This window comes from Amia ocellicauda, chromosome 4, assembly GCF_036373705.1.
Source record: "Amia ocellicauda isolate fAmiCal2 chromosome 4, fAmiCal2.hap1, whole genome shotgun sequence".
NCBI classification, from domain to species: Eukaryota; Metazoa; Chordata; class Actinopteri; order Amiiformes; family Amiidae; genus Amia; species Amia ocellicauda.
This window is the reverse complement of record NC_089853.1, coordinates 32,085,792-32,109,581: the sequence shown is the minus strand read 5'-3', so window position 1 is coordinate 32,109,581 and position 23,790 is coordinate 32,085,792. Positions and strand designations below refer to the sequence as shown.

Sequence of the window (23,790 nt, the reverse complement as noted above, 5' to 3'; positions counted from 1 at the left end):
CAAGGCATTCAAGACGGAAAACAGGAGACACTTCTTCACACAGAGAGGCGTCACAATCTGAACAAACTCCCCAGCGATGTGGCTGAAGCTGAAAATTTGGGAACATTCAAAAATAGACTGGATAGGATCCTTGGACACCAAACGAGCACGATGGGTTGAATGGCCTCCTCTTGTTTGTAAACTTTCTTATGTTCATATTCGAACTAACCAAAAAAGTTGGTCTTAAACCCTGTGCAATATGAAACACTATCAGGACGTATTGCAGTATAATTGGCTTCTCATCCTAGACTGTTTGTATGATGATTTTGTTTAACACTGGTGTCATTTCAATCGTATTACTGCTGCGTTAGTGGTCTTGCCTGAACAGCCATATAAATGGGGCCTTGGTCAAATAGTGTTTCTGTCCCTGGTTAAGAACACGGGTTATCTTAGGTTAAGACTCTTAAAGCCTATTATACAGACAATTTCTGTATTTTGTGCTGCCCAACATAAAATTAAATGTTGTGCGTTGAGACACTCACCTGTACTCGGTGTTCTTCTGTTCCCCGCGGGTTCCTGCAATCTCCTCACCGTTTTTCATCCAGAAGCTTTCGTGGTGGGTGTTGTGAGCGCTGGACAGGTTACACTGCAGGGTGAAAGGAGAACTGGGGGGATCCTTGGACAGGATCACGTCAGCAGTGGCATTGATCTGTGGCTCTGCAATAAAGACACACGGGCCGTATGAAAGAACAGGGGAGTAGCAGAACCATACCTGGCCCACGTGACTGCAGAGGCGTGGGGGTGGAAAACAGACAACACCCATGACACACATAGGGTTGGGTGCAAAACTATGCAATACCCACCATGGGGACGAAAACAAGCCCATCTGTCTTAAGAATTCAAATTTTTCCAAAAGATTTCATATGTTGTTGGGCTTTCTAAACTGAGGTGTCTTAAAGATGAATATCACGAGCAAGGCCTTGACTTCTGACATTTCCATTGTTTGTGGTTACTTTAAAATAAATCAGTGGTAGGGTTGTGGCTTTGAGGTGCAAAAAGGTACTACAAGTTTCGACTTGCTTCGAAACCCACCCTCACACACACACACACTTTACTGCATTTATTGTTATTCTGAAAATGGTTCCTGATTGCAGTTTATCCTTGATAAGCCTGATTTTATCTGGGCTAAGAATATATAGGCATATATTTATTCTTTGTTTTTTCCCCCCTTCAATAAACTATATAATTGTACCGATATATCAGCCTACGTGTTTAGCTGGGGAAAGAAGTCCAGAATTCCCTTCTACAGGTCTGCCTACATTTTCACCTCACTTAAGTGGTGCTTCTAAATATTATACACTGCAGAAAGCAAGATGTGTAGAAGAGAGTAAAAGCATATTAAAAAGAATAAGCAATGATGAAGATGCATTATAGAAATTGGGCACAGCAGATGCCATTTTAAATGTTGTTATGGTCAGGTAGAGACCTTGTGTAACAGGCTTTTTACTATGACTCATTACTTTGTTTCTGAACAAGGCAGAAATATTCCACTAGGACACCATAAAGTGTATTGTAGTACTGTACTGCTGATACTGTACTGCTGGTGTAATTGAGAATGATTAGACATATTTAATCAAATAGAGAACCCTATGTGTAATATTAATGTTTCTAAACATTTGAGAGTGGAGTGGATATTTAAGCCCATACAAGTAGTGGCCAATCATCTGAATTAATTGATTTTGAAATGGAAACTCATTTATGCATTGACTTTTCTTTGATTTGAGCCACTGCTGTAGTAGATAGCTGGGTAGCAAGAAATAAGCTGTCCGTTAAATGGAGGGATTTGGGATTGAAAAGGGAAGCACACATCACATTCAGTCTGCTGCAGAAAAAATGTGCGATAATTAAAAAGGAGGAAGGGGGAGAAGCTTTGAACAGTTAGCTCAGACAACAGAACTACAGACAGGACACATTTCTGACATTTAAAATTTGCAAGATGTCGCCCCCCAGTCCCCCCCACCCCACACTCAGGGCTGCAAAGTATACTCCGAGATGGAATTCTGGATTCGTCAAACCCCAATCTCCCACACCCCCCCATGCCCTACAGAAGAGCACAGATCCTGGTGGGCTCTGAGCAGGAGTGGGTGGAGATTCAGGATGGGTCGACAGTGGGCTCCCCAGTGGCTCCTCTGGTAGATGGCTCTGCTCAGAAAGTAGGTTGAGGCCAGCAGACATTTTCAGGGTGACCCAGAGTTCTGCACGTACTTCTTTCCTACCTGTTAAAATAATTGTTTGCTATAATCAGAATGCTAGCCTTGTATGTAACAAGTCTGTCAAGGTGACATCCTTGGACGGAGACATTCATAGGCAGAGGCGATACTACACTGTGTGCTCAAAAGCAGCAGACGCTATTATTTTTAAAGAAAGATTTGTCTTTGTTTGCAGTGCTTGTTTGCATTTCACCATTTTGACGTGTTACCTTTTTCACTGACTTACAGCCTGTTGTGATCGTAAAAACAAAATCAGAAACATGGCAGAAAATCTATAGATATCTATATCTATATCTATATCTATACACACACACACATACAATCTAATTCTTTCCTCACCATCTTATTGCAGTAATCTTCAAACCCTGGTCCTAAATGTGGTCTTCTGGCTCGGAATTACTTTCAGGACATTAACTAAGTTAATTCCTTTAACAGGATTTAATCACCTGAAGTCAGTCATTTTATTGCCTACTGTCATATATCTATTCATTTTATATCAGTAACACGCCTTCAGATATCCCTACCTACAAGGCACCGTTGAGGAAAACAGTAAACAAGCCATTGGAAAGGATCAATAATGTGGGGAAGAAAGATGTTCAAGTGAATGGAAGAAACTCTGTTGAATACTTTCCAGGTGAAAAAGCTGCAAATCAAAATAAAACTGAAAGCAAAGTTTATGTGGTGAAAAACAAATCAACACAAAAAAGATTCTGTAGGAGGAAGACGAAAACTAAAAAAATAACTCCATGAAAGTGATATTAGGATAAATCCACTTTTGTAGGCCTGATATGGATGGCTTCAAAGGCTGGATCCCAAAGAACATCAGTACTTACAGTTTTATAGAAGTGTTCAATAAAAGGCTAAACTTAATTTTAAATATTTTATAATCAAATAGACAGCTGATTGTGAACCACAGCTCAACTGGAATGAACACCATAGGTGCCTGTAGTCCTCCAGGCCCAGAGGTTGCAAGCTAGCCCCTATATATAAATAGCTTTAAATATATTCATAAAAATAATACCTCCTTTAGGTCACTAGTCCTCTGGCAGAAACTATCACCATATCTGCCCTTTAAATGATTACTGCAATCTCTATTGATATGACAAACCCAAGACAAAAAAAGGTTAGTAATAACTCTTATCTTCCTAATTGTATGTTTGTCCTCATGGATGATCTGCTGGGCAGGTCAGCATTGACATAAGACTTCCATACCCCCATGTAGATCTCGTGTATTTTTTGTTCATGACCACTAAAGCGGGCATTAGAGATCCAAAGCAGGATTAAAAACAATACAATTGAACTGCGGAACACACATTTCATTTGAACTCGGATGGTTAATTAAGCTTGAGACAGACGGACAGACAAATGATGTATAGGATAGACAGAATACATAGATAGATGGATGTAAAAATAAAATGAACACAAACCCTAATAAGTCTTTATTATCTATACTATATGTATAAAAGTCACAAGCAGCAAATTGGTATTGACTGGTTTGGAAAACAAAGGGATTTTGATTTTCATGCACCTTCATACATTAAACTATAGAATAGGATAGACTACAACATAACTTTAAAAAGCATCAAATTATATGCTAGCTAAAATATCAAACCCAGATTACCACAGGCAAGAATGCAACTGTCCAGAGCAGGTATTCCAGCACAGCAAGACTCCACCCGATGGATATGTGGGATTTTACCAGTTCCTGTCGATTCCTTCAGTGTGTGCTCAGTACGCTGTGTGGATGGGGAGCAGTGAATGTTATTCTTGTGTGTGTGGAGACTGAATCCACTACACATCCTGTGGTAATAACAAGCTGTGTCTTAACCCCAATGCACTGTACTGCACTAAAGGCAAATGAGGCACACAATAGAAAGCTTAGGTGTCCCAAATTTTCATGCAACTATGTCTTTATACAAAGCAGTAAAATATATGCCAATATGCATCTTTGACATGCTTAGGGAGGAGATGACATTCTATACAATTACCTGATACAATTTTAACTTGATTCATGTATAATTTTAATTTTAGAGCAGACCTGCATCTCCAAATATCTTCCTCTTTTCATAAATAAGACATCAGATTGCAGCATAACTTCCCTTACTAGATGTCACTACTAGATTGTGCAAGATATAGATTTCATTGTAGATTTAATCTCATATCCTGTTGTTTTCAGTTAATTTAAATTTCATACTGGGTCTGGTTTACACCCATGCAGGCCCATAAACATTGTTTGGGCTAAACACAATTCCTCCTAGAGTTCTTCACTCCTCATCTAAAACCTACACTGACATAATTGTGTACTTTCATCTAGTTCAGATTCTGTAGACCCCAAATTCATTATTAAAAAGTGTTATAGTCAGAGTGCATCAGGAAGAGAAGGGTGATGGGGGTGTGATGGTGAGTTTAACTTTATATATGTGTGTGTGTGTGAGTGTGTATATAATATAATATAATATATATATATATATATATATATATATATATATATATATATATATATATATATATATATACATACATATTTATATTATATTATATACACACTCACACTCACACTCACACACACACACACACAGCTCTGGAAACAATTAAAAGACCACTGCAAAATTATCAGTTGCTCTGGTTTTACCAATAATAGGTATGCATTTGGGTAAAATTAACATTGTTGTTTTATTCTATGAACTGCTGACAACATTTCTCCCAAATTCCAAATAAAAATATGAATGGAATGGAATGGCTGCCATACATATAGAGATGCTGATTTAAGAAAAATCTGCAGTGGTCTCAATTATTTCGAGCACTGTATGTACAGTACTGTGCAGAAGTTTTATGCAGGTGTGAAAAAATGCTGTAAAGTAAGAATGCTTTCAAAAATAGACATGTTAATAGATTATATTTATCAATTAACTAAATGCAAAGCGAGTAACAGAAGAAAGATCTACATCAAATCAATATTTGGTGTGACCACCCTTTGCCTTCAAAGCAGCATCAATTCTTCTACATACACTTGCACACAGTTTTTGAAGGAACTCGGCAGGTAGGTTGGCCCAAACATCTTGGAGAACTAACCACAGTTCTTCTGTGGATTTAGGCCGCCTCAGTTGCTTCTCTCTCCATGTAATCCCAGACAGACTCGATGTTGAGATCAGGGCTCTGTAGAGGCCATAACATCACTTTCAGGACTCTTTGTTCTTCTTTACACTGAAGATACTTCTTAATGACTGGCACTGTATGTTTAGGGTCATTGTCATGCGGTAGAATAAATTTGGGGCCAATCAGATGCCTCCCGGTTGGTATTGCATGATGGAAAGGATCTGCCTGTACTTCTCAGCATTGAGGAGACCATTAATTCTGACCAAATCCCCAACTCCATTTGCAGAAATGCAGCCCCCAAACTTGCAAGGAACCTCCACCATGATTCACTGTTGCCTGCAGACACTCATTCGTGTACCGCTCTCCAGCCCTTCAGCGAACAAACTGCCTTCTGCTACAGCCAAATATTTCAAACTTTGACTCATCAGCCCAGAGCACCTGCTGCCATTTTTCTGCACCCAGTTCCTGTGTTTTTGTGCATAGTGGAGTCGCTTGGCTTTGTTGCCACGTTGGAGGTATGGCTTTTTGGGCGCAAGTCTTCCATGAAGGCCACTTCTGACCAGACTTCTCCAGACAGTAGATGTGGGACCCTGGTACACCCCGTTTTCTGCCAGTTCTGAGCTGATGGCACTGCTGGACATCTTCCGAATGCGAAGGGAAGTAAGCATGATGTGTCTTTCATCTGCTGCAGTAAGTTTCCTTGGCCGACCACTGTGTCTATGGTCCTAAACGTTGCCCGTTTCTTTGTGCTTCAAAAGAGCTTGGACAGCACATCTGGAAACCCGTCAGCCTTAAAATTTCTGCCTGGGAGAGACCTTGCTGATGCAGTATAACTGCCTTGTGTCTTGTTGCTGTGCTCAGTCTTGTCATGGTGTATGACTTTTGACGGTAAACTGTCTTCAGCAACCTCACCTTGTTAGCCAAGTTTGGCTGTTCCTCACCCAGTTTTATTCCTCCTACACAGCTGTTTCTGTTTCAGTTAATGATTGTGTTTCAACCTACATATTGAATTGATGATCATTAGCACCTGTTTGGTATAATTGTATAGTCAGTGTATGATTATATGCCTACAACATCCCTGACTGTGTGCAAGTGAACCTATAAGAATTGATGCAGAATTGAGGGTGGTCACACCAAATATGGATTTGATGTAGATTTTTCTTCTGTTCACTCACTTTGCATTTAGTTAATTGATAAATATAATCTATTAACATGTGTATTTTTTAAAGCATTCTTACTTTACAGCATTTTTTCACACCTGCCTAAATCGTTTGCACAGTAATTATATATATATATATATATATACACACACACACACACACACACATACACAACGATCAGCCATAACATTATGACCACTGACAGGTGAAGTGAATAACACTGATAATCTCGTTATCATGGCACCTGTCAGTGGGTGGGATATATTAGGCAGCAAGTGAACATTTTGTCCTCAAAAGTGGTCCAAGGAAGGTAAAGCGGTGAACCGGCTGCTGGTTCTGATAGAAAGGTGTCAGAACACACAGTGCATCGCAGTTTGTTGCGTATGGGGCTGCATAGCTGCAGACCAGTCAGGGTGCCCATGTTGACCCCTGTCCACTGCCGAAAGCGCCTACAATGGGTATGTGAGCATCAGAACTGGACCACAGAGCAATGGAAGAAGGTGGCCTGGTCTGATGAATCACGAGTTCAAGGTGTTGACTTGGCCTCCAAATTCCCCAGATCTCAATCCAATCGAGCATCTGTGGGATGTGCTGGACAAACAAGTCCGATCCATGGAGGCACCACCTCGCAACTTACAGGACTTAAAGGATCTGCTGCTAACGTCTTGGTGCCAGATACCACAGCACACCTTCAGAGGTCTAGTGGAGTCCATGCCTGGACCGGGTCAGGGCTGTTTTGGCGGCTAAAGGGGGACCTACACAATATTAGGCAGGTGGCCATTCTGTTATGGCTGGTGTGTGTGTGTGTGTGTATATATATATGTGCTGATTTTGTACATTTGCCCACTGACAAAGAAATTATCAGTCTGTCATTTTAATGGTAGGTGTATTTTAACAGTGAGAGACAGAATAACAACAACAAAATCCAGAAAAACGCATTTCAAAAAAGTTATAAATTGATTTGCATGTTAATGAGGGAAATAAGTATTTGACCCCTTCGACTTAGTACTTGGTGGCAAAACCCTTGTTGGCAATCACAGAGGTCAGACGTTTCTTGTAGTTGGCCACCAGGTTTGCACACATCTCAGGAGGGATTTTGTCCCACTCCTCTTTGCAGATCCTCTCCAAATCATTAAGGTTTCGAGGCTGACGTATGGCAACTCGAACCTTCAGCTCCCTCCACAGATTTTCTATGGGATTAAGGTCTGGACACTGGCTAGGCCACTCCAGGACCTTAATGTGCTTCTTCTTGAGCCACTCCTTTGTTGCCTTGGCTGTGTGTTTTGGGTCATTGTCATGCTGGAATACCCATCCACGACCCATTTTCAATGCCCTGGCTGAGGGGAGGAGGTTCTCACCCAAGATTTGACGGTACATGGCCCCGTCCATCGTCCCTTTGATGCGGTGCAGTTGTCCTGTCCCCTTAGCAGAAAAACACCCCCAAAGCATAATGTTTCCACCTCCATGTTTGACGGTGGGGATGTGGTTCTTGGGGTCATTCTTCCTCCTCCAAACACGGCGAGTTGAGTTGATGCCAAAGAGCTCGATTTTGGTCTCATCTGACCACAACACTTTCACCCAGTTCTCCTCTGAATCATTCAGATTTTCATTGGCAAACTTCAGACGGGCCTGTACATGTGCTTTCTTGAGCAGGGGGACCTTGCGGATGCTGCAGGATTTCAGTCCTTCACGGCGTAGTGTGTTACCAATTGTTTTCTTGGTGACTATGGTCCCAGCTGCCTTGAGATCATTAACAAGATCCTCCCGTGTAGTTCTGGGCTGATTCCTCACCGTTCTCATGATCATTGAAACTCCACGAGGTGAGATCTTGCATGGAGCCCCAGACCGAGGGAGACTGACAGTTATTTTGTGTTTCTTCCATTTGCGAATAATCACACCAACTGTTGTCACCTTCTCACCAAGCTGCTTGGCGATGGTCTTGTAGCCCATTCCAGCCTTGTGTAGGTCTACAATCTTGTCCCTGACATCCTTGGACAGCTCTTTGGTCTTGGCCATGGTGGAGAGTTTGGAATCTGATTGATTGATTGCTTCTGTGGACAGGTGTCTTTTATACAGGTAACGAGCTGAGATTAGGAGCACTCCCTTTAAGAGAGTGCTCCTAATCTCAGCTCGTTACCTGTATAAAAGACACCTGGGAGCCAGAAATCTTGCTGATTGATAGGGGATTAAATACTTATTTCACTCATTAACATGCAAATCAATTTATAACTTTTTTTGAAATGCGTTTTTCTGGATTTTGTTGTTGTTATTCTTTCCATCACTGTTAAAATACACCTACCATTAAAATTATAGACTGATCATTTCTTTGTCCTTGGGCAAATGTACAAAATCAGCAGGGGATCAAATACTTTTTCCCCTCACTGTACAAATATGCCATAAGGGGTAAGAGGTGAGGAGACCACCCCAGGGGAAGTGAATTATTTGGGGGTGAAGCACCTGGCCCGCTTCTTCCCCAGCAATGGCTCCTCTCAAAGCAGGGCCTGAGTGGAGTGGAGTGGGAAAGAAAGGGAAAATACTACATGAATAAAAAATTATAGTAAGTTAAGGTGTAATGTATTTTTCACATGAATTGTACTTCTAATACGGTCTTACAAAAGCAATCATTTGATTTTAGTGTGTATCCAATAAAATAAAGTCCTATGAACACCCAAAGCACTTGTTACTAGCATGAATGATGGCTTTTGTTTTCCAAAGGGCTTCTAAAATGCACAATCTACAGCTGACATATCCAGATGTATTTTTATTCGGGTGTTAGCCCGTGATGAACCAAAGATGCATTGAAGGCCCTCACCACCCACACTAATTTCATCTACTGAGCAAAACCCAATACCCTGGTGGGGGGGGGGGGGGGCTCAATACCCCAGGATAGCACACCAAGTAAGCCACCAATTCCGTCTGCCTGGACACTGTCAGGGAATATTCAACTGATGGCAGGAGTTGCGTGGAAAAGCAGATGGGGGTGGAAGTGACAGCAGCTTGCTGTCTCTCTGAAAGCAAACCCACAATCTGGGAGCGAGTACAGCTGTGCCGGGGAGTTCAATTAGCATTCACAGCACTTCCCCCTGCAGTGCGCTACACCCAATAGCCCCCAGGAAGAGAAATGTGATAGCCAGCATTCACTCAATGTTGCAGTACACCCACACATCCTCATGATTCCCTCACTGCAGATCGCTCACACAATTTTAAACGGAAAAATAAACAAAATTAAACAAAGCAGTAACAGCTCAAAGGCACAATGGTGTATTAAAACTTTTTTTGGCAAATGATTCCTTAAGTCTTTCCTAAAAGAGTAAAAACATTAAATAAATGTGAACATCATACTAAGCTAATATAGCTCCTAAAGAAACCAGTCAATATGCCTAACCTTTGAAAAGCATATTCAGGAATAGATTTTTTAACTCCACGTTCGTGCCCTCTCAGACATCAAGGAACTTGAAGCAAGAACCTTACTACGCTGTGCAATAACTGGAAACATAAAATCTGGGACATCATTCATATTGTTGCTTTCATTTATTTTCAATAGTTTCTGCTTGAGGTATACAGTGAGTGTATTTATTTACAATAGTCCGTTGTAAAAATGTATTGAATTGTTACGACACAAATTGTTAAAATGATTTCCTGCATTTTCTACAGTATGCATTGCTGTGTAGTGCCACTAAACTGTAGTTGTATCCTGTGAAACACATACCCCCATATATGGTTTGATTATTGCCAACCCATTATCTTCATCATTGTGTAATACTGAGTACACTACTTTATTAAACTTACTGAACATGCTAAAAATACATTACCCACTTAATATACAATATTTGGAGTATGACAAACATGAAAAACATTAATAAATGCATAATGTGCTACTTGTGGAAAAGCACTGAAAAGGCAAGGAAACCATGGAAAGAGGATATATTCTCACCTATAGATCCAATATCTTAAAGATGTATAGATCGACATTTGATGGAAAAATCACTGCTAATGCCCTACAATGAACATAAGTAATTCGTAAAATCTGGTGCAATGCAGCAGGACTGTTTCCTTGGTAAGAAACACTGATGTGATGTTTTGGTACCGTTCCAAAATAATACCAAGTTTTCCTCACAGCCTTTAACACTGTTTTTTTGGGGGGGCTGCCTGCTGACGTGATTTCACAAGATTTCTAACATTGGTGTCACATTTACTTGCATATTCAGCAGCCTGCTCTCCAGTAGCTATGTCCTGCTAAGCTTTACCCGATGTAGAGCAGGTATGTGATGTACGATTCATGGGTTGCTGGTCACACAGTGTATTTTTAATCAGGATTTATTTATCATGGCTTGATTTAGCCTTATTTTTGACCTATTTTCTTGTGCTTGACATTGGCACCAACTGTTGTGATACCAATGTTACTCAAAACTTAAATGTGCTCAACTTATCAGACCTAAATATACATTCCCCTGATATTGCACCAAACAAAAGGTTCCCTATGGAGAAACCATTCATTCATCTTACCTCCGGAAACGTCTAATGAGAGTGCCTTTCTGCATTTTTTACACTTTTTAAAGCATGTCCTGTGACAGAGCTTGTTTCGAGATTGCCTGTGTGTAAACAGGGCTCAAAGTGTACAAATCCCCTGCATCATGGAAGCAGTCTTTTGGCGGGTTTGTCACTCTGCTGGTAGAGCGGTTTGGAGGAGGGCACTCTGAAGTGTGTCAGAGATGGCTACATGCGCTTCTCAGAAACTTTGAGTGGGGCATCTTATGCTAATTCTGTTCAATATCACTTGACGTCACTCAGTATTGCCAGCATGAAATGTAGTTTTCCTAATAACCATACCCGATATATTATGGTAATACTCTTGCTAAAATTGTTTCACTGTAAAGAAAGAAAAGCATGTTAAAGAGTCTAAAGGTTTTGTCACGGGTTGGTTTCCAGTAACTTATTTATTTTTTAAATCCAGGTTCTCTAATACAATGCTCAAAGCCAACGTTTCTTACCGGATGGGAATACATAAATTAACAAACAGGATCAAGTCTTGTCAAGCCCAACTGCATACCATTATCAGAATAATGTACATGTACTGATCTACACACAACCACAACACCAACTACATAGCTAATATACACAGCAGTCCACCAAATATCTAGGATTTCAGACAACAAACAAACTATACATCCATCCATCGGCTCCAAGGTATTCGTATGTATAGCCTGTTATATACATGTGTTTATATTTATCACATGTATATAAAATGAGCATATTTACTTTCAGTAATGACAGTATATATAAATGACTTGTGTGTAGTTCTTGTTATTTATACACACATACATACATACATACATATAAATACAAACATATTACGATGACTAAGATGTCAATTGATTTAAATTACACATACATATGCATAGGTGCCACTGTGAGACTGCACATAACCAGTGCCATTCCAAGTATATTATTCCCCCAATATTGTGGCATGGCAATGATCAAAGGGTCACTGAGACCCTGAAGATAGGAATTCAGATTGTTTTTTCACAAAAACTGCATGTGAGTGCACATATGCATACAGTGAACATTATAATGTCATTACTGGTGTCTCAGTTTTACATGTATTGTAAAGAAGGCACAAGGCAATACGATGGTGGTTCTTAAAAACAGAAACCAAAATCGAAAATGTAAAACCCTCAAGCCCATCTAGAAACAAAGACACGGTCGAGCCCTGTCCAGCCCACTTCCCAGAAATCCACTTTAACTGCAAGAGAAAAGGCAGTTTGTCTCTTTTGTGGGGGAAAAAGCTTTGATCATGTATGTCTTGTTCCATCTGAAACAGAGACCCAAATTAAAGGATGACAACGTCTTTCTTGCTTTCTTATTATCTCCTTGTGTCTTCTTACATTCCATCAATAGCTGTTGGCAGCCCACACCCCCCAACACTTCAGTTAAGGAGAACTTCCTGCCACCTTCAAAGCACCATGCAGCTAAACACTGCACAAAGGATGGAATACAACGGGCTTTGAAGTAAATAAAACAACCCACTCAACTTAAATAAGGAGTCAAGCTTAATAAAATGAAAATAATATTATACACAGGTTAGTTTTTTTTTTTTTTTTTTAAGTAAGAAATAAAGAATTTGGTTAGAAACAGTGAAGCAAGGACAAATGAGTACACAGGAAACAGCAAGCCACAGAGAACCAAAAGAGCAGCCAAGACTCAGACCACAGTGGTGAAAAAAAGGGGGAGGTTGGAAAGGAGAGGCAAGAGGTTTGAAGTGGAAATGTAGGATTCTGGGTTTGAAGACATCTAAAAAAGAGGAAGGGGTTTTTAATGGAGGGGGGGTGAGTTGAAGGGAGATTTTCCACCCTGATGATGGGTTCTATTTGGAAAGGGGAACACGTTGGTTGTTCAAAAAAAAAAAAAAAAAAAAGGAAATAGGAGGGGCACCACTGAGGTTAGGATACCACACAAAAATAAAAAGGAAATACAATTAAAAAAAAACAGAAGGTTGGTTGACGTTTTGTTTTATTTTTTCTGGTTCTGTAGGATTGGTAGGTACCTATCTGGCGGTAGCCGTGGACCCAAGACGTAGGGGGGCAGAAGGGGTAAAGGAGGTGGGGAGGGTGGTGTTAGTTTTGGATTTTTTTTGGTATCAGTTCACCATCTACGTTCTACTGTACATAGACCGCAGGGGGGGGGGGGGGTTACAGCACTCACTCTGCAGCACAGTTATGGTTGCCTGGGCTCGGATCCAGGTGATGGCAGGGTTTTGCCGTAAGTCGTTGCGGCGTGGGTCGTTGCTCGCCCGGCACTCGTAGGTCCCAGAGTCCTCCAGGACGAGGCGTGCGATTCGGAGCGTGCTTGCCCCGTTGCTGCCGTAGGCCGTGATGATGGAGACGCGGCGCTTGCGGGCGCCGTCCCACAGCTGCTTGAAGGAGTCGGCCCGGTTGATTTCGGCGTACCACCACTGGATCTCCGGCGTGGGGTTACCAACCACATCGCAGTACAGCTCAAAGGTGTCCCCCGTGAGCTTTGTCTCAGACATGGGCGACTTCACAAACCCAGCTGGAGAGGAAAAGTGTATCGGAAGGGGGTGGGGGGAGCAGCAAAGGGGAGAGGAGGGTAGGGGATTTAGGTTGAGTGGGAGGGGCAGAGGAGGGGGGGAGGGGGAGGCAAGAGAATGCAGGGGGTAAATTAAAAGGTCAGTCAAAAGAAAGAAACAAAGAAAAATAATTGAAGCCAAATCAAACTGAAAAGGAAAGAAGGACAGCGCCTCGTGTGTAGGTGGAAACAGAAAAAACGAATAAGGAGTGCGACATGGAAGCAGAAAGAGGTCGATGGCCCCAAACCCTGCGTTTGTGGTTTTCGTTTTCCACCCGCTAGCGCAGCTCGACTACACGCAAATCCCGTAACACACATCTTACCATCTCTATCTCTCGACACGTCAAACAGAAAAAAATTGAGACACAGTTACCTCCAAGATAATACTCAGAGGGTTGAGGCTTAGGTAGGGATTATTACCGTTAATTCAGTACAATATTCTATTCAACAATCCAGCTGAGAAACTGCTCTCATAGCTCTCAACAAATAATCCATCCAATTACGCACAGCTTTTTATTGACGAGAAAGAGCTACACAGCCTGAAATCATTAAATCAGTCATGAAAAACAATTGGGAAGGAAAAAATATATATAGATTATCGGTCTCATGTTCATTCAAGTACTAATACAGCATATGCTTTGGTAAAAGAACAAGGTGTTGCCTATTCAATTTTTTCTTCTTGAAAGGAGATAATTACATTATGATTTTTTTGCTAACCTTATCTATGATCGTAGCAATAAATAGTGGATTGGATCTCAGGATAATATCCTAAACAACAGAAGAGATGCAATCAAATACAGACAGTTAACCTCAATTAAAGTCAGGTGCCCTTAGGTTCTGAATCCCACCGAAATCCACCCAGAATAGTCCATTAAACATCATTGTTAGCAGAAACTCTGGGAACTCAGTACAAAATAAATGCAGTTCTTTTAATTTATTTGAATCTTGATTAGTCTACTTATCATGTACTGCACTAAATTATATTATTTTTCCTCTCCATTTAGTTAGTTGACACAAGGTCACCTTGTGACTGATAGAGCACCAAGGTCATGACAATATTTGAGTACATCAACACCTGCCATGACTTATTGCTTGCTTGTAACTTTGGTTCATTTTAAACAATATGAAGGAACAATGATTCCTTTCATTAACCACAACTCGCATAACCTTATTTTGAATACAAGACATTCTAAAACCTTTAGGGTTCACATAATTATCACTTGATTCCTTTGAAAAAATTCCATCATCAAAAAGTATAGTAGTAGTCAAATTGGGGAAAAAAAACAAAAATATTCACCTCCACAGAAATTCAAGGCAAGTATTGTTTGCTTTCCATAACATGTTTTTCAGTGGTGCCAGGCCTTCTCATGGGAAAATATGCTAATGCTGGAATATCCTTGCATGTACGCATTTTGTTTTCTACTCCCAACTTGCTAAAAATATGAATCCCTTAGTGATGCAAGCCAAGCAACAAGGATGATGGATCATTGGACAGAATTATCACTACTTCATTACTGGCATCTTTCAGGGCCTTTTCAGTCATGGCTAAAACAAATCCTGGCATAGATCTCAATTGATGCAGTCATACCAGTGAACAAAAAAAAAAAATACAGGCCTGCAGTTGTCATGTCCTCCAATACAAAATAAATCGATACAATAAAAACAATTATAACTTCCACATAGCTCTACACCCTTCTTGTACAATAAGGCTATCATGTTGGAATATGTTTATTTCAATAACTTTCAGAAGTTGCAGCCGAGTGCTCAGTTACTTAACTGGACCCTTAATGGAGCTGACAATTTGCTTCATTAAACTGGTTTAATGCTCACACCGAGTTGCATATAACAATCTAACAGTTTTAGCAAGAACAGGAAATATTCAACTGTTTAAGAGATGGAGGGGCAAAGTCAAATTAAGTTTCAAGTAAAAGAGAGCTTGGCTAAAATTAAATCAAGTTCAGTTGAAAATTTAAATAATTTAAAAGAGAGACATAAGGGTACCAAAGGCCTGCATTGCAAAGCTCTGTTACAATGGATACAGCATGTGACAAAAATATACATCTGAAATGGTCTAAAGCAGGATCTATCAGCCTCTAAAATGCCACCGCCTCTCCTTGTAAACCCTTTTATAAATCAAGGTGATCTTCAGCAGGAGGTTCAATAAGTATAGTATAGGCTCTTCTGATTATAGTACTGGCTGCATCCTAATATTGTAATATATTCATGTGCAATATTCTGCAGCATCAATGGGCGTTGGAAGATGCTTGTGATTATTACATGACTTCTGTCACACGTATATTATTTTGGAGGAATATGGTCCCCGTTTGAAAGAGGCTTTGAGCTGCCAAGTTTAGATTTATAAATTAAAGCAGGAACAAATTAGCTTCAGCTGTGTTATACCAAAATTATGTTGTATCATGCTTTGATAGGACTGAATTGTTTTGAAATCAAGCTACCGTCACCCACTTTGTAACAGCCTACAAATTAATTTTGGAATTAGTTCAGTCTTTCCCAGGATTACATTCAGATGAAATTCTTCTAAAACCACCTAATAAGATCAAATAAAGTTAAAATTGTTTTGGGGGAAATGACATTGAACCAAAACCATGCATCCCTCAGGAAATAGTGATTCAGAGGTTAGAAGAAATTAATTACATTGGCCTAGAAAAGTTAAATTTAGACAGAGAAAACAGACAGCCTATTGTACTACCTGAAAGGAGATTCATCACAGTTGCAGTGCAGTGGATCCCTTAGGACAGGGTGTGGAACGACAGAGAGAGAGAAAGAGAGCGAGAAAAGAAAGACTGTATCCATAGGAGCACAATGGAAACAGGCTGTCTACAAGGAAGCTAGCAGGAAGTCTCTTCTCCACTCTCTTACCACTGAGTCTACACCTGTATCAAATTCAATGGTGCCAGGTGTCACCACAAAGGACATTTGTGAATGTCTAAAGGTCCACTATTATTTTTTGTACTGGGTATAGGAAAATTCCCTGCCATTAAAAAATATTTCTAAAAGTATTTATATTCTATCAATCTTATTCAGTAACTGGAAAAATTAAATGCATATATTGCTATGCCTTGGATAATCTTAAAGAATATACCTTCAGTACTATGTTAATAAAGCCATAATTTTTTTGTTTATATTATGATTTGGGGTATTTTACTAGGTTTTTTTTAAGCAGCAAAGTAATACATTCTAAAGGGCTTTCTGTTTTGCGTGCGCTAAGTTTCTCAGCTCCAGATGCAGCAGTGGAGTCTGTTGCCTGTCAGGCCCCTGCAAGTCTGAGAATCACAGAGCCATAAAATAATCGATTCCATTTACCGAGAAAAGAGGACCGAAGGATTGATCAAGCGCAGTTTATGCGTGTATTATCTGCAAAGTTGTTCATGTTGTTTGGCATGAACCTGTCTCACCTGCAGAATCAGGTCTAACAAATGTGTTACCCAAGACTGCATAGTAATCAATGCTGCCTGTTACAGCTACTCTTCAGTGTTAAGTGTTAATCAGCCAGAGCAATGTCATCCTAAGCCTATAGCAGAAGGCAATCCAAATATTCAGTTAGCAGTTTCATGTAGTTTCTATTGGGAATCATGACTGAGCTATATTTCCCCACAGCCCAAGACTATCTGCAATATAGGTTGGCAGTTTGCAACAAAGCAAATGGTTTGACAATGGACAGCTCTGTCATTTGTGTGCATGTCTTCACTACTGGGTAATCCAAGTTGAACAGTAATTCATAAACCTATTCATCAAAATAAAGAAAATATGGATTTCAAAATCCCCTTTATAAGTACAGTGTTCTGACCCCTTATTGCATTGGGTGAAAAAACAAAAGAAAAGCAGAAAGGCAGTCAGAAAAGTGTCCATGCATGTATAGATAACAATTTCCAATGCCTCACTGAGCCGCGTTTGCAGTGACCATTTCCCTGGGGGTGTCGATATAGACACTCAACATATTACTTGCAATCGAATAGGCAGACCACACTGGAATTTACAACCAAATCCACAGCGCTTCCCAAGCACTTATGAACTGTGTCCTGCTGCTTTTTAATACATTCGCTTAACAATACTTACTTTATCTCCTATACACTTGTGTAAATTCTAAATTTGTAAAATGTATTATGACTGAACTGCACTGTATTATTGCACTTTGTATTGCTCTGATATTGTTGTGTAAGTTGCCCTGGACAAGGGCATCTGCTAAGAAATAAATAATAAGACTGATTGCGTCTTGTTTTTTTTTGTTTTTTTTCCGTTTTCACAGAAAAATAGGTAAGGACATGAAAAACATTGGCAGTGTATTAAACATATTTGAAATAGCCTGGCCAAGAAACAGCTCATTCACTATTTCAAGAAAATGCATTTCAGAACACTGTCAATCTCAGGGTTATATAAATCATTACCTTTGTTTTCCAGTTGCTGTTTAGTGTTATTTTAGTTTCTTATTTACAGCGTATGCCATCATTTTAAATTGTTTGTCCTGTCAAACAGAGCAGCTGCTTCAGGCAATAAAGCAGTCAAGTACAGTATCACTGGAAAGCTGCAAGATATTCCAAACACACCAGGAAACCACAATTCATGAATGGGGGCACTAAAACCACAGCAGGATGTTTTAACCTAATTTGGCTTAGAAAACTGCATACATAAGTGGAGAATGATAAACAGAAACCAGTGTGACCGAGTTAATTTTAATACAGGTTAGAAACCATAGAAGCAGGTGGCAAAGGTTAAGGAAGGTTTTATTTTATTTTAGGCATCTTTCCCCAGCAAAAGCAGGGATTTTACATGAGGCTCATCCTTCTAATTAATCAAAACAAGACAATTATTTTTATTCCAATTATTCAGTGAATCAAACAAACATTTTGAGGAAACCGTAAAACAAAAATAAAAAATCCAAGGTTTGTAATTAAGTCAAAACATTCACCGAGACCTCTTCCTCTCCGGCAACTCAAAAATATGGTTTGATGCGGATTGAAATGCAGTTCAGTTTCTGAACTGCGAGACTTCCGATAATGATGTAATCACACCAGAAAGCGGATCAAACCAAACGGGCCGAGATCACTACAAAGGTGTGGTCTCGGTTCGTTGGAGATTGAGATTTGTGTGTTTGCGAGATTGCTATTACAATTAAAAAAAAAAAAATGGCAATGTATAAAAACGTATTAGTTCACTTGGAAATAAACTGCTCCAAACAGTGAAGAAAACTGAGTGGCAACTCAAATGCAAAGGAACTGCCCTTTCACATCGTTTAATTGAAGCCCTACAAGCTACTACCCACCAGAACATTACATAATCAATCTTGAGAACAGTACTTGAATATGATCTAATTATTCCTGCTCAAAGCGCCCACACAGAAGAACTATTGTACATTAAGTCTGGATTACTGTATCCACATGTAGTTCAGTTACAGTTCCTCGCAGCGCAATGCTTCATGATACAGTTTCCCACTATGCATTCTCTCATAAATGTGAGAATTGAGTTCAACTTGAACGGTTTCATCACATCAGACAAAAGTGCCTTCATTTTCACATCAGACCATGCTGCTCCCCTGTCCACCATATTATAAAGTAATACTGCTACTAAAACCTTTATTTTAATGTAGGCCTAGATTGCTCCGCTGTTGTACATACTGGGATTTGTGCATGGACAGTGCTACTAATTGCTCAAATATGTTTGTAGAGGATATGCACCAAATGAGATCGGTATTACACCATCCATATTTCTGATTAACCACAGTACCCGATACGGTCTGAATTTAGAATTAAATTCTTTGTAGACACTAGGGTTGTGCCGATAGACGTGTGCTTTCAGTCTTGTTGTTTGTGGATGTTCTGTACCATAACTTTCAAGTTCAATATTCATCTAAAAATAAGAAAAAAAAAAAAAAAAGGAAAGGTAGCCTAATACCCGATCATATTATCAAAATGTTGGAGCCCAAAAAGCATCCAGTCATTTAATAAAAATACTAATTCCTTTACAAACCTAAAATACCCTACAATGTTAAAAATAAAAGTTAACCATGACAGAAAAAAAAAATACCCAAATGTATTTTCCTGTTTAATAGGCTACAAGGAGTCAAACTTAGAATGACACTTTATTCTCACAGCACTTGGTGATGGATGATGGCAATTACACATCTCAAATGTATTTGACTGAAAAAGCTTTACCCATATACATTTTAAATATTTTTCAATATGTTGAATAAAAAGAAGTAGCCCCACATAACTGAAATCTCTGTAGGTAATACGGTTGCACTGAAGTTAGTTCAGAGACAGCTGTCATGCAAATGTGTAGACGCTTACAGCTGTGAACAGGCTGATGGACACCTATTGAAATGTTTCACACCAAAAATTGTTTTAGTTTCTATCGTAGCTGCAGGGTACTACACACAGCTTTATATTTAAGAAAAAATAAAAAAAAGACGCAGATCACAAAAATAAAAAATGTAAAACGTCATTAAAAAGTAATAGTAATATTAAACATATAGGCTTAATGACTACATGTTGTAGTAAGCTATATATCAGAATATGCAACAGTTGCATGCTCCTGCCTGCGCACCCCCTAGCCGAGATGATAATATCGGATATCACGATGTATGCATGTCCATCATCGGCTCAATTAAAGGCCAACTAATACGGTTTAAATGCAGTTTAAAAAGGTCAATGATATACGCAATAATGTCTTTATCTTCGGTTTCTTCTGCAGTTATACAATACCAATAAAGGAAAAGTAGAGCAAGACCACATCATGTCAAAAATTCTCAAAAGAAATGTATGAGCTAAGGTCACACTACACGTTTATTAGCCCGATTTTAGCCCGATTTGGCCCTCCCTAACAAATCTGCACTGATCATCACACCAAGCAGCTTGGTCGGGGCGCGTCCCCACTACCAATGAACATGTAGTGGTTGTTTTGGGGCAGGTTATATAAAAATACTCAATACAGGGAAAATAATATTTTCAAATACAAATACCAATTAGTATCTGTAATTGACCCAGGTCTGTGTAAAATATTGGTACCTACAATGCAATGCTCATACTGTGGATATAGCCTGTGACTGTTGCTCACCTCCAGCTCTCGCAGCACAGTAGACAGACTATTGCCCTCGCCTCCCCAGCCATGTCTTCACCCACATTCTCTTTTTGCTACACTTTTTGCACAGACAAACACAAACAGCATCAGCACATGAACCACAATTTGGCAAGTGAGCCACAATTTGAATTATTTGCATGTGAACCATGTATGAAACTGCCCTTAGAAGACACTTCAAATCAAATACTTTGTCACACCAGCTAACTATTTTTAAAACAAAACATACGTTTTAAGACAAGGTGGCAACCAGGCCACTAACAGAGACAGTAAATAATTAAGTAACCTTAAGCCCCAACAGATGGCTCACAACAGATTAATTCAGTCCTTTCAATGTTTTATATATTGAACCTTTGCATGGTACTGCTGGAAGACAAGTTATATTTGCAAATAATAAGAATAAAGAAAACAACTATTTAAAAACACTATTAAAAAAAGACAGTATTGAGGCATAGAATTCAGTGCTACCTGGTTTATCTTTGAAGCACAGATGGAGGAGGAAGAATAAAAATACAATATCATGCTTCCAAGCTGAAATAATTAATCTGAATGAGGGCCACGGGTTACTGTAATTTTATCCATGCACTGACAAACACAAAACAGTACCAACATGTAATAAAATAAAACTGTTCTTGCCAAGGTGCTGCTGTGACACTACCCCTGATATCTGAATATGTAGGCTAATCAGTTATTAAAATAGGCTATTACTTATTAAAATACAACCAGATCATACAGCAGGTACTGAAGCAAGATTTGGTAAGTGAAACAAGATTAAAAAGTGATCTTGCACAACAGTACTTAGGCCTATACCAGACTGCGGACACTGAGGCTAACTTATAGTGAAAGAAGTCATGTGTTTCTACACAAGGGCCCCAAGCATGGCACAAATGGCAAGAGAGCTGCTATGTTTTCTGCCAGTCAGCCCTTTCAAATCTGTCATTAGTTATGTTTAGAAAAAGGTGAAGAACAAATTAGCAGATGACAGCAAGACAAGCAACAAGTTTCCAATACACTGTAGCTCAATCTTTGAGAGAAAAAAACATCCTCCAAATGCTTTGTTTATGGACACCAAACAAGACATCAACACAGTGTAACACTTGTCTGGATTCTGGGCTTTCTATTCTCAGGAGGCGGCGAGAGTTCTCCACCTCCTACGCACTTTGAGTTCTAGATTAAGAAAATCCTGTTCTGTCCTGTGGTTGGCGAAACGACTCGAGCAAGCCAAGCTTGCGGTAATCAAATACTCTCAGGTTGGTGGGCTTTGTCTTCACTTCACTTCATCTATTTCATTAATATAGTTATTTAATCAAAAATATACACTTTTGAAAATATTTACAGTGGATTGTATACGGATTCACCACCCAAGGACTTTTGTTAGTGTTACAATCTGGAACTAAAATAGATTTAGGACTAATTGGGATTTCCAATCACTGATCTACACAAAATGTAATGTATGTCGATGCTGGAAAAAATATTTTATCTTTTTTCCATAAACTATAAATAAACTCAACACTGCTCATCTCCCTGAGAACATCATCCCCACGGTAAAGCACAGTGTTGGCAGCATCATGCTATGGGGATGCGTTTCATCAGCAGGGACTGGGAAACTTGTCACGATTGAGGGCATGACGGATGGAGCCAAGTATAGGAAAATCCTAGAGGAAACCCTGCTTCAATCTGCAACAGACCTTCTACTGGGGTGGAGGCTCACCTTTCAGCAAGACAATGATCCTAAACACACAGCCAAGGCTGTACTGGAATGGTTTAAAAACAAGCGGAGTGTCCTAGAATGGCCCAGTCAAAGCCCAGACCTCAATCCAATTAAGAATCTGTGGCAAGAGTTGCAAGTTGCCATTAAGCAATGGTGCCCATCGAACTTGAGAGCTTGAGCAATTTTGCCAAGAAGAATGGGCAAAAATTACAGGAACCAGTTGTGCAAAGCTGGTAGAGACTTACTCAAAAAGACTCACTGTAACTGCTGCCAAAGGTGGTTCTACCAAGTATTGACTTTTTGTGTATCTAACATATTACATCTTTTTTTATGATGAATTAACTTATTTATTTATTTTTTACAGTTTTAATAAAGCACCTTCAAGGTGTTGTATGTGGCGTTAATCAAAGGGAAAGAATCCCAATCAAATTAAATTTTCATTCCCGAGTGTAACAACAAAAAATTCTTGGGGTGGTTAATAGTTATGCAATTCACTGTATAGCCTACATATTTACATAAGAGAAGAAAACAGAATATCACATAAAAGATGGGAAGATGACATAAACTTTGTAGGCATGTGTGACAGGTGGGCCCTGTCACGGGACAGCTATTGGTGGGGGCTGGGTTGTCACTCAGTGTCAGCAGCTGCTCATTTCGGTGCCCTGAACCAGGTCATTAGACACACCTGTGGCGCTGATTCAGATGACAAATCAGTGCTCTCACCACAGCTGTGCCTCACCTTATTTAACCTCCCTGTCATTTCTTTCAGGTAGATCCCATACCACCTCAGCCTGTGTTGTGCCTTGAAGCGTCTGAAGAATAATTTCCCCTTGCCAGTTTGCCTTTCTTTTGTTAGTTTGTGGCGAGCTTGAAGGCTCCTCTATAAGGAGGATATTGTTAATTTCATTTGGTTGTGCAAGCATGCTGAATAAAAACCCAGGTTGACTAAAACTGACTCATCTGTGTCTTACTCTCCCTGTTCTAGCATGACAAGGAAAAGAGAAGCTAAAAACGAAAGTGGGGGTGGTGTAATTATTACCCAATATTCCCTGAAAAATTGCTCCACTTTTGACAAGTTTGTTGGGGATGGTCGATGGACTTTGATTGGGCCACTCAAGGACATTCACCTAATTTTAAATAATTGTAGTGTGGCTTTGGCCATGTAATTCGGGTTATTGTCTTGCTGCAATGCGATTTTTTAACCCAGCTTTAGACACTTGGATGACTCGATCAGGTTTTCCTCTAGGATTTACACTAACCGTTTTCCCCTCAATGCTCACAAGTTTCCAAGCTAATGAGAAGCATCCCCATAACATTATTCTGCTTTGTCGCAAAACCCATACGAGATTTATGATGGACCGTTTTCAGTAATGGCTGCATTTTGACACTTGCTCAC

General features: G+C 39.7%; 1 protein-coding gene across 2 annotated transcripts in view; it reads right to left on the bottom strand.

The window, feature by feature from the left end:
- Window positions 1-23,790, bottom strand: part of LOC136748294 (neuroplastin) — a 63,931-nt gene that overhangs the window by 23,748 nt on the left and 16,393 nt on the right. The window contains exons 2-3 of one of the 2 annotated variants that reach the window (XM_066701904.1): window positions 13,208-13,555; window positions 522-696 (exon numbers count right to left, since the gene is read on the bottom strand). In XM_066701904.1, coding sequence (XP_066558001.1) covers window positions 522-696; window positions 13,208-13,555 — 523 coding nt within the window. The remainder of the gene's footprint in view (window positions 1-521; window positions 697-13,207; window positions 13,556-23,790) is intronic. The other variant, XM_066701905.1, reaches the window with a different exon arrangement.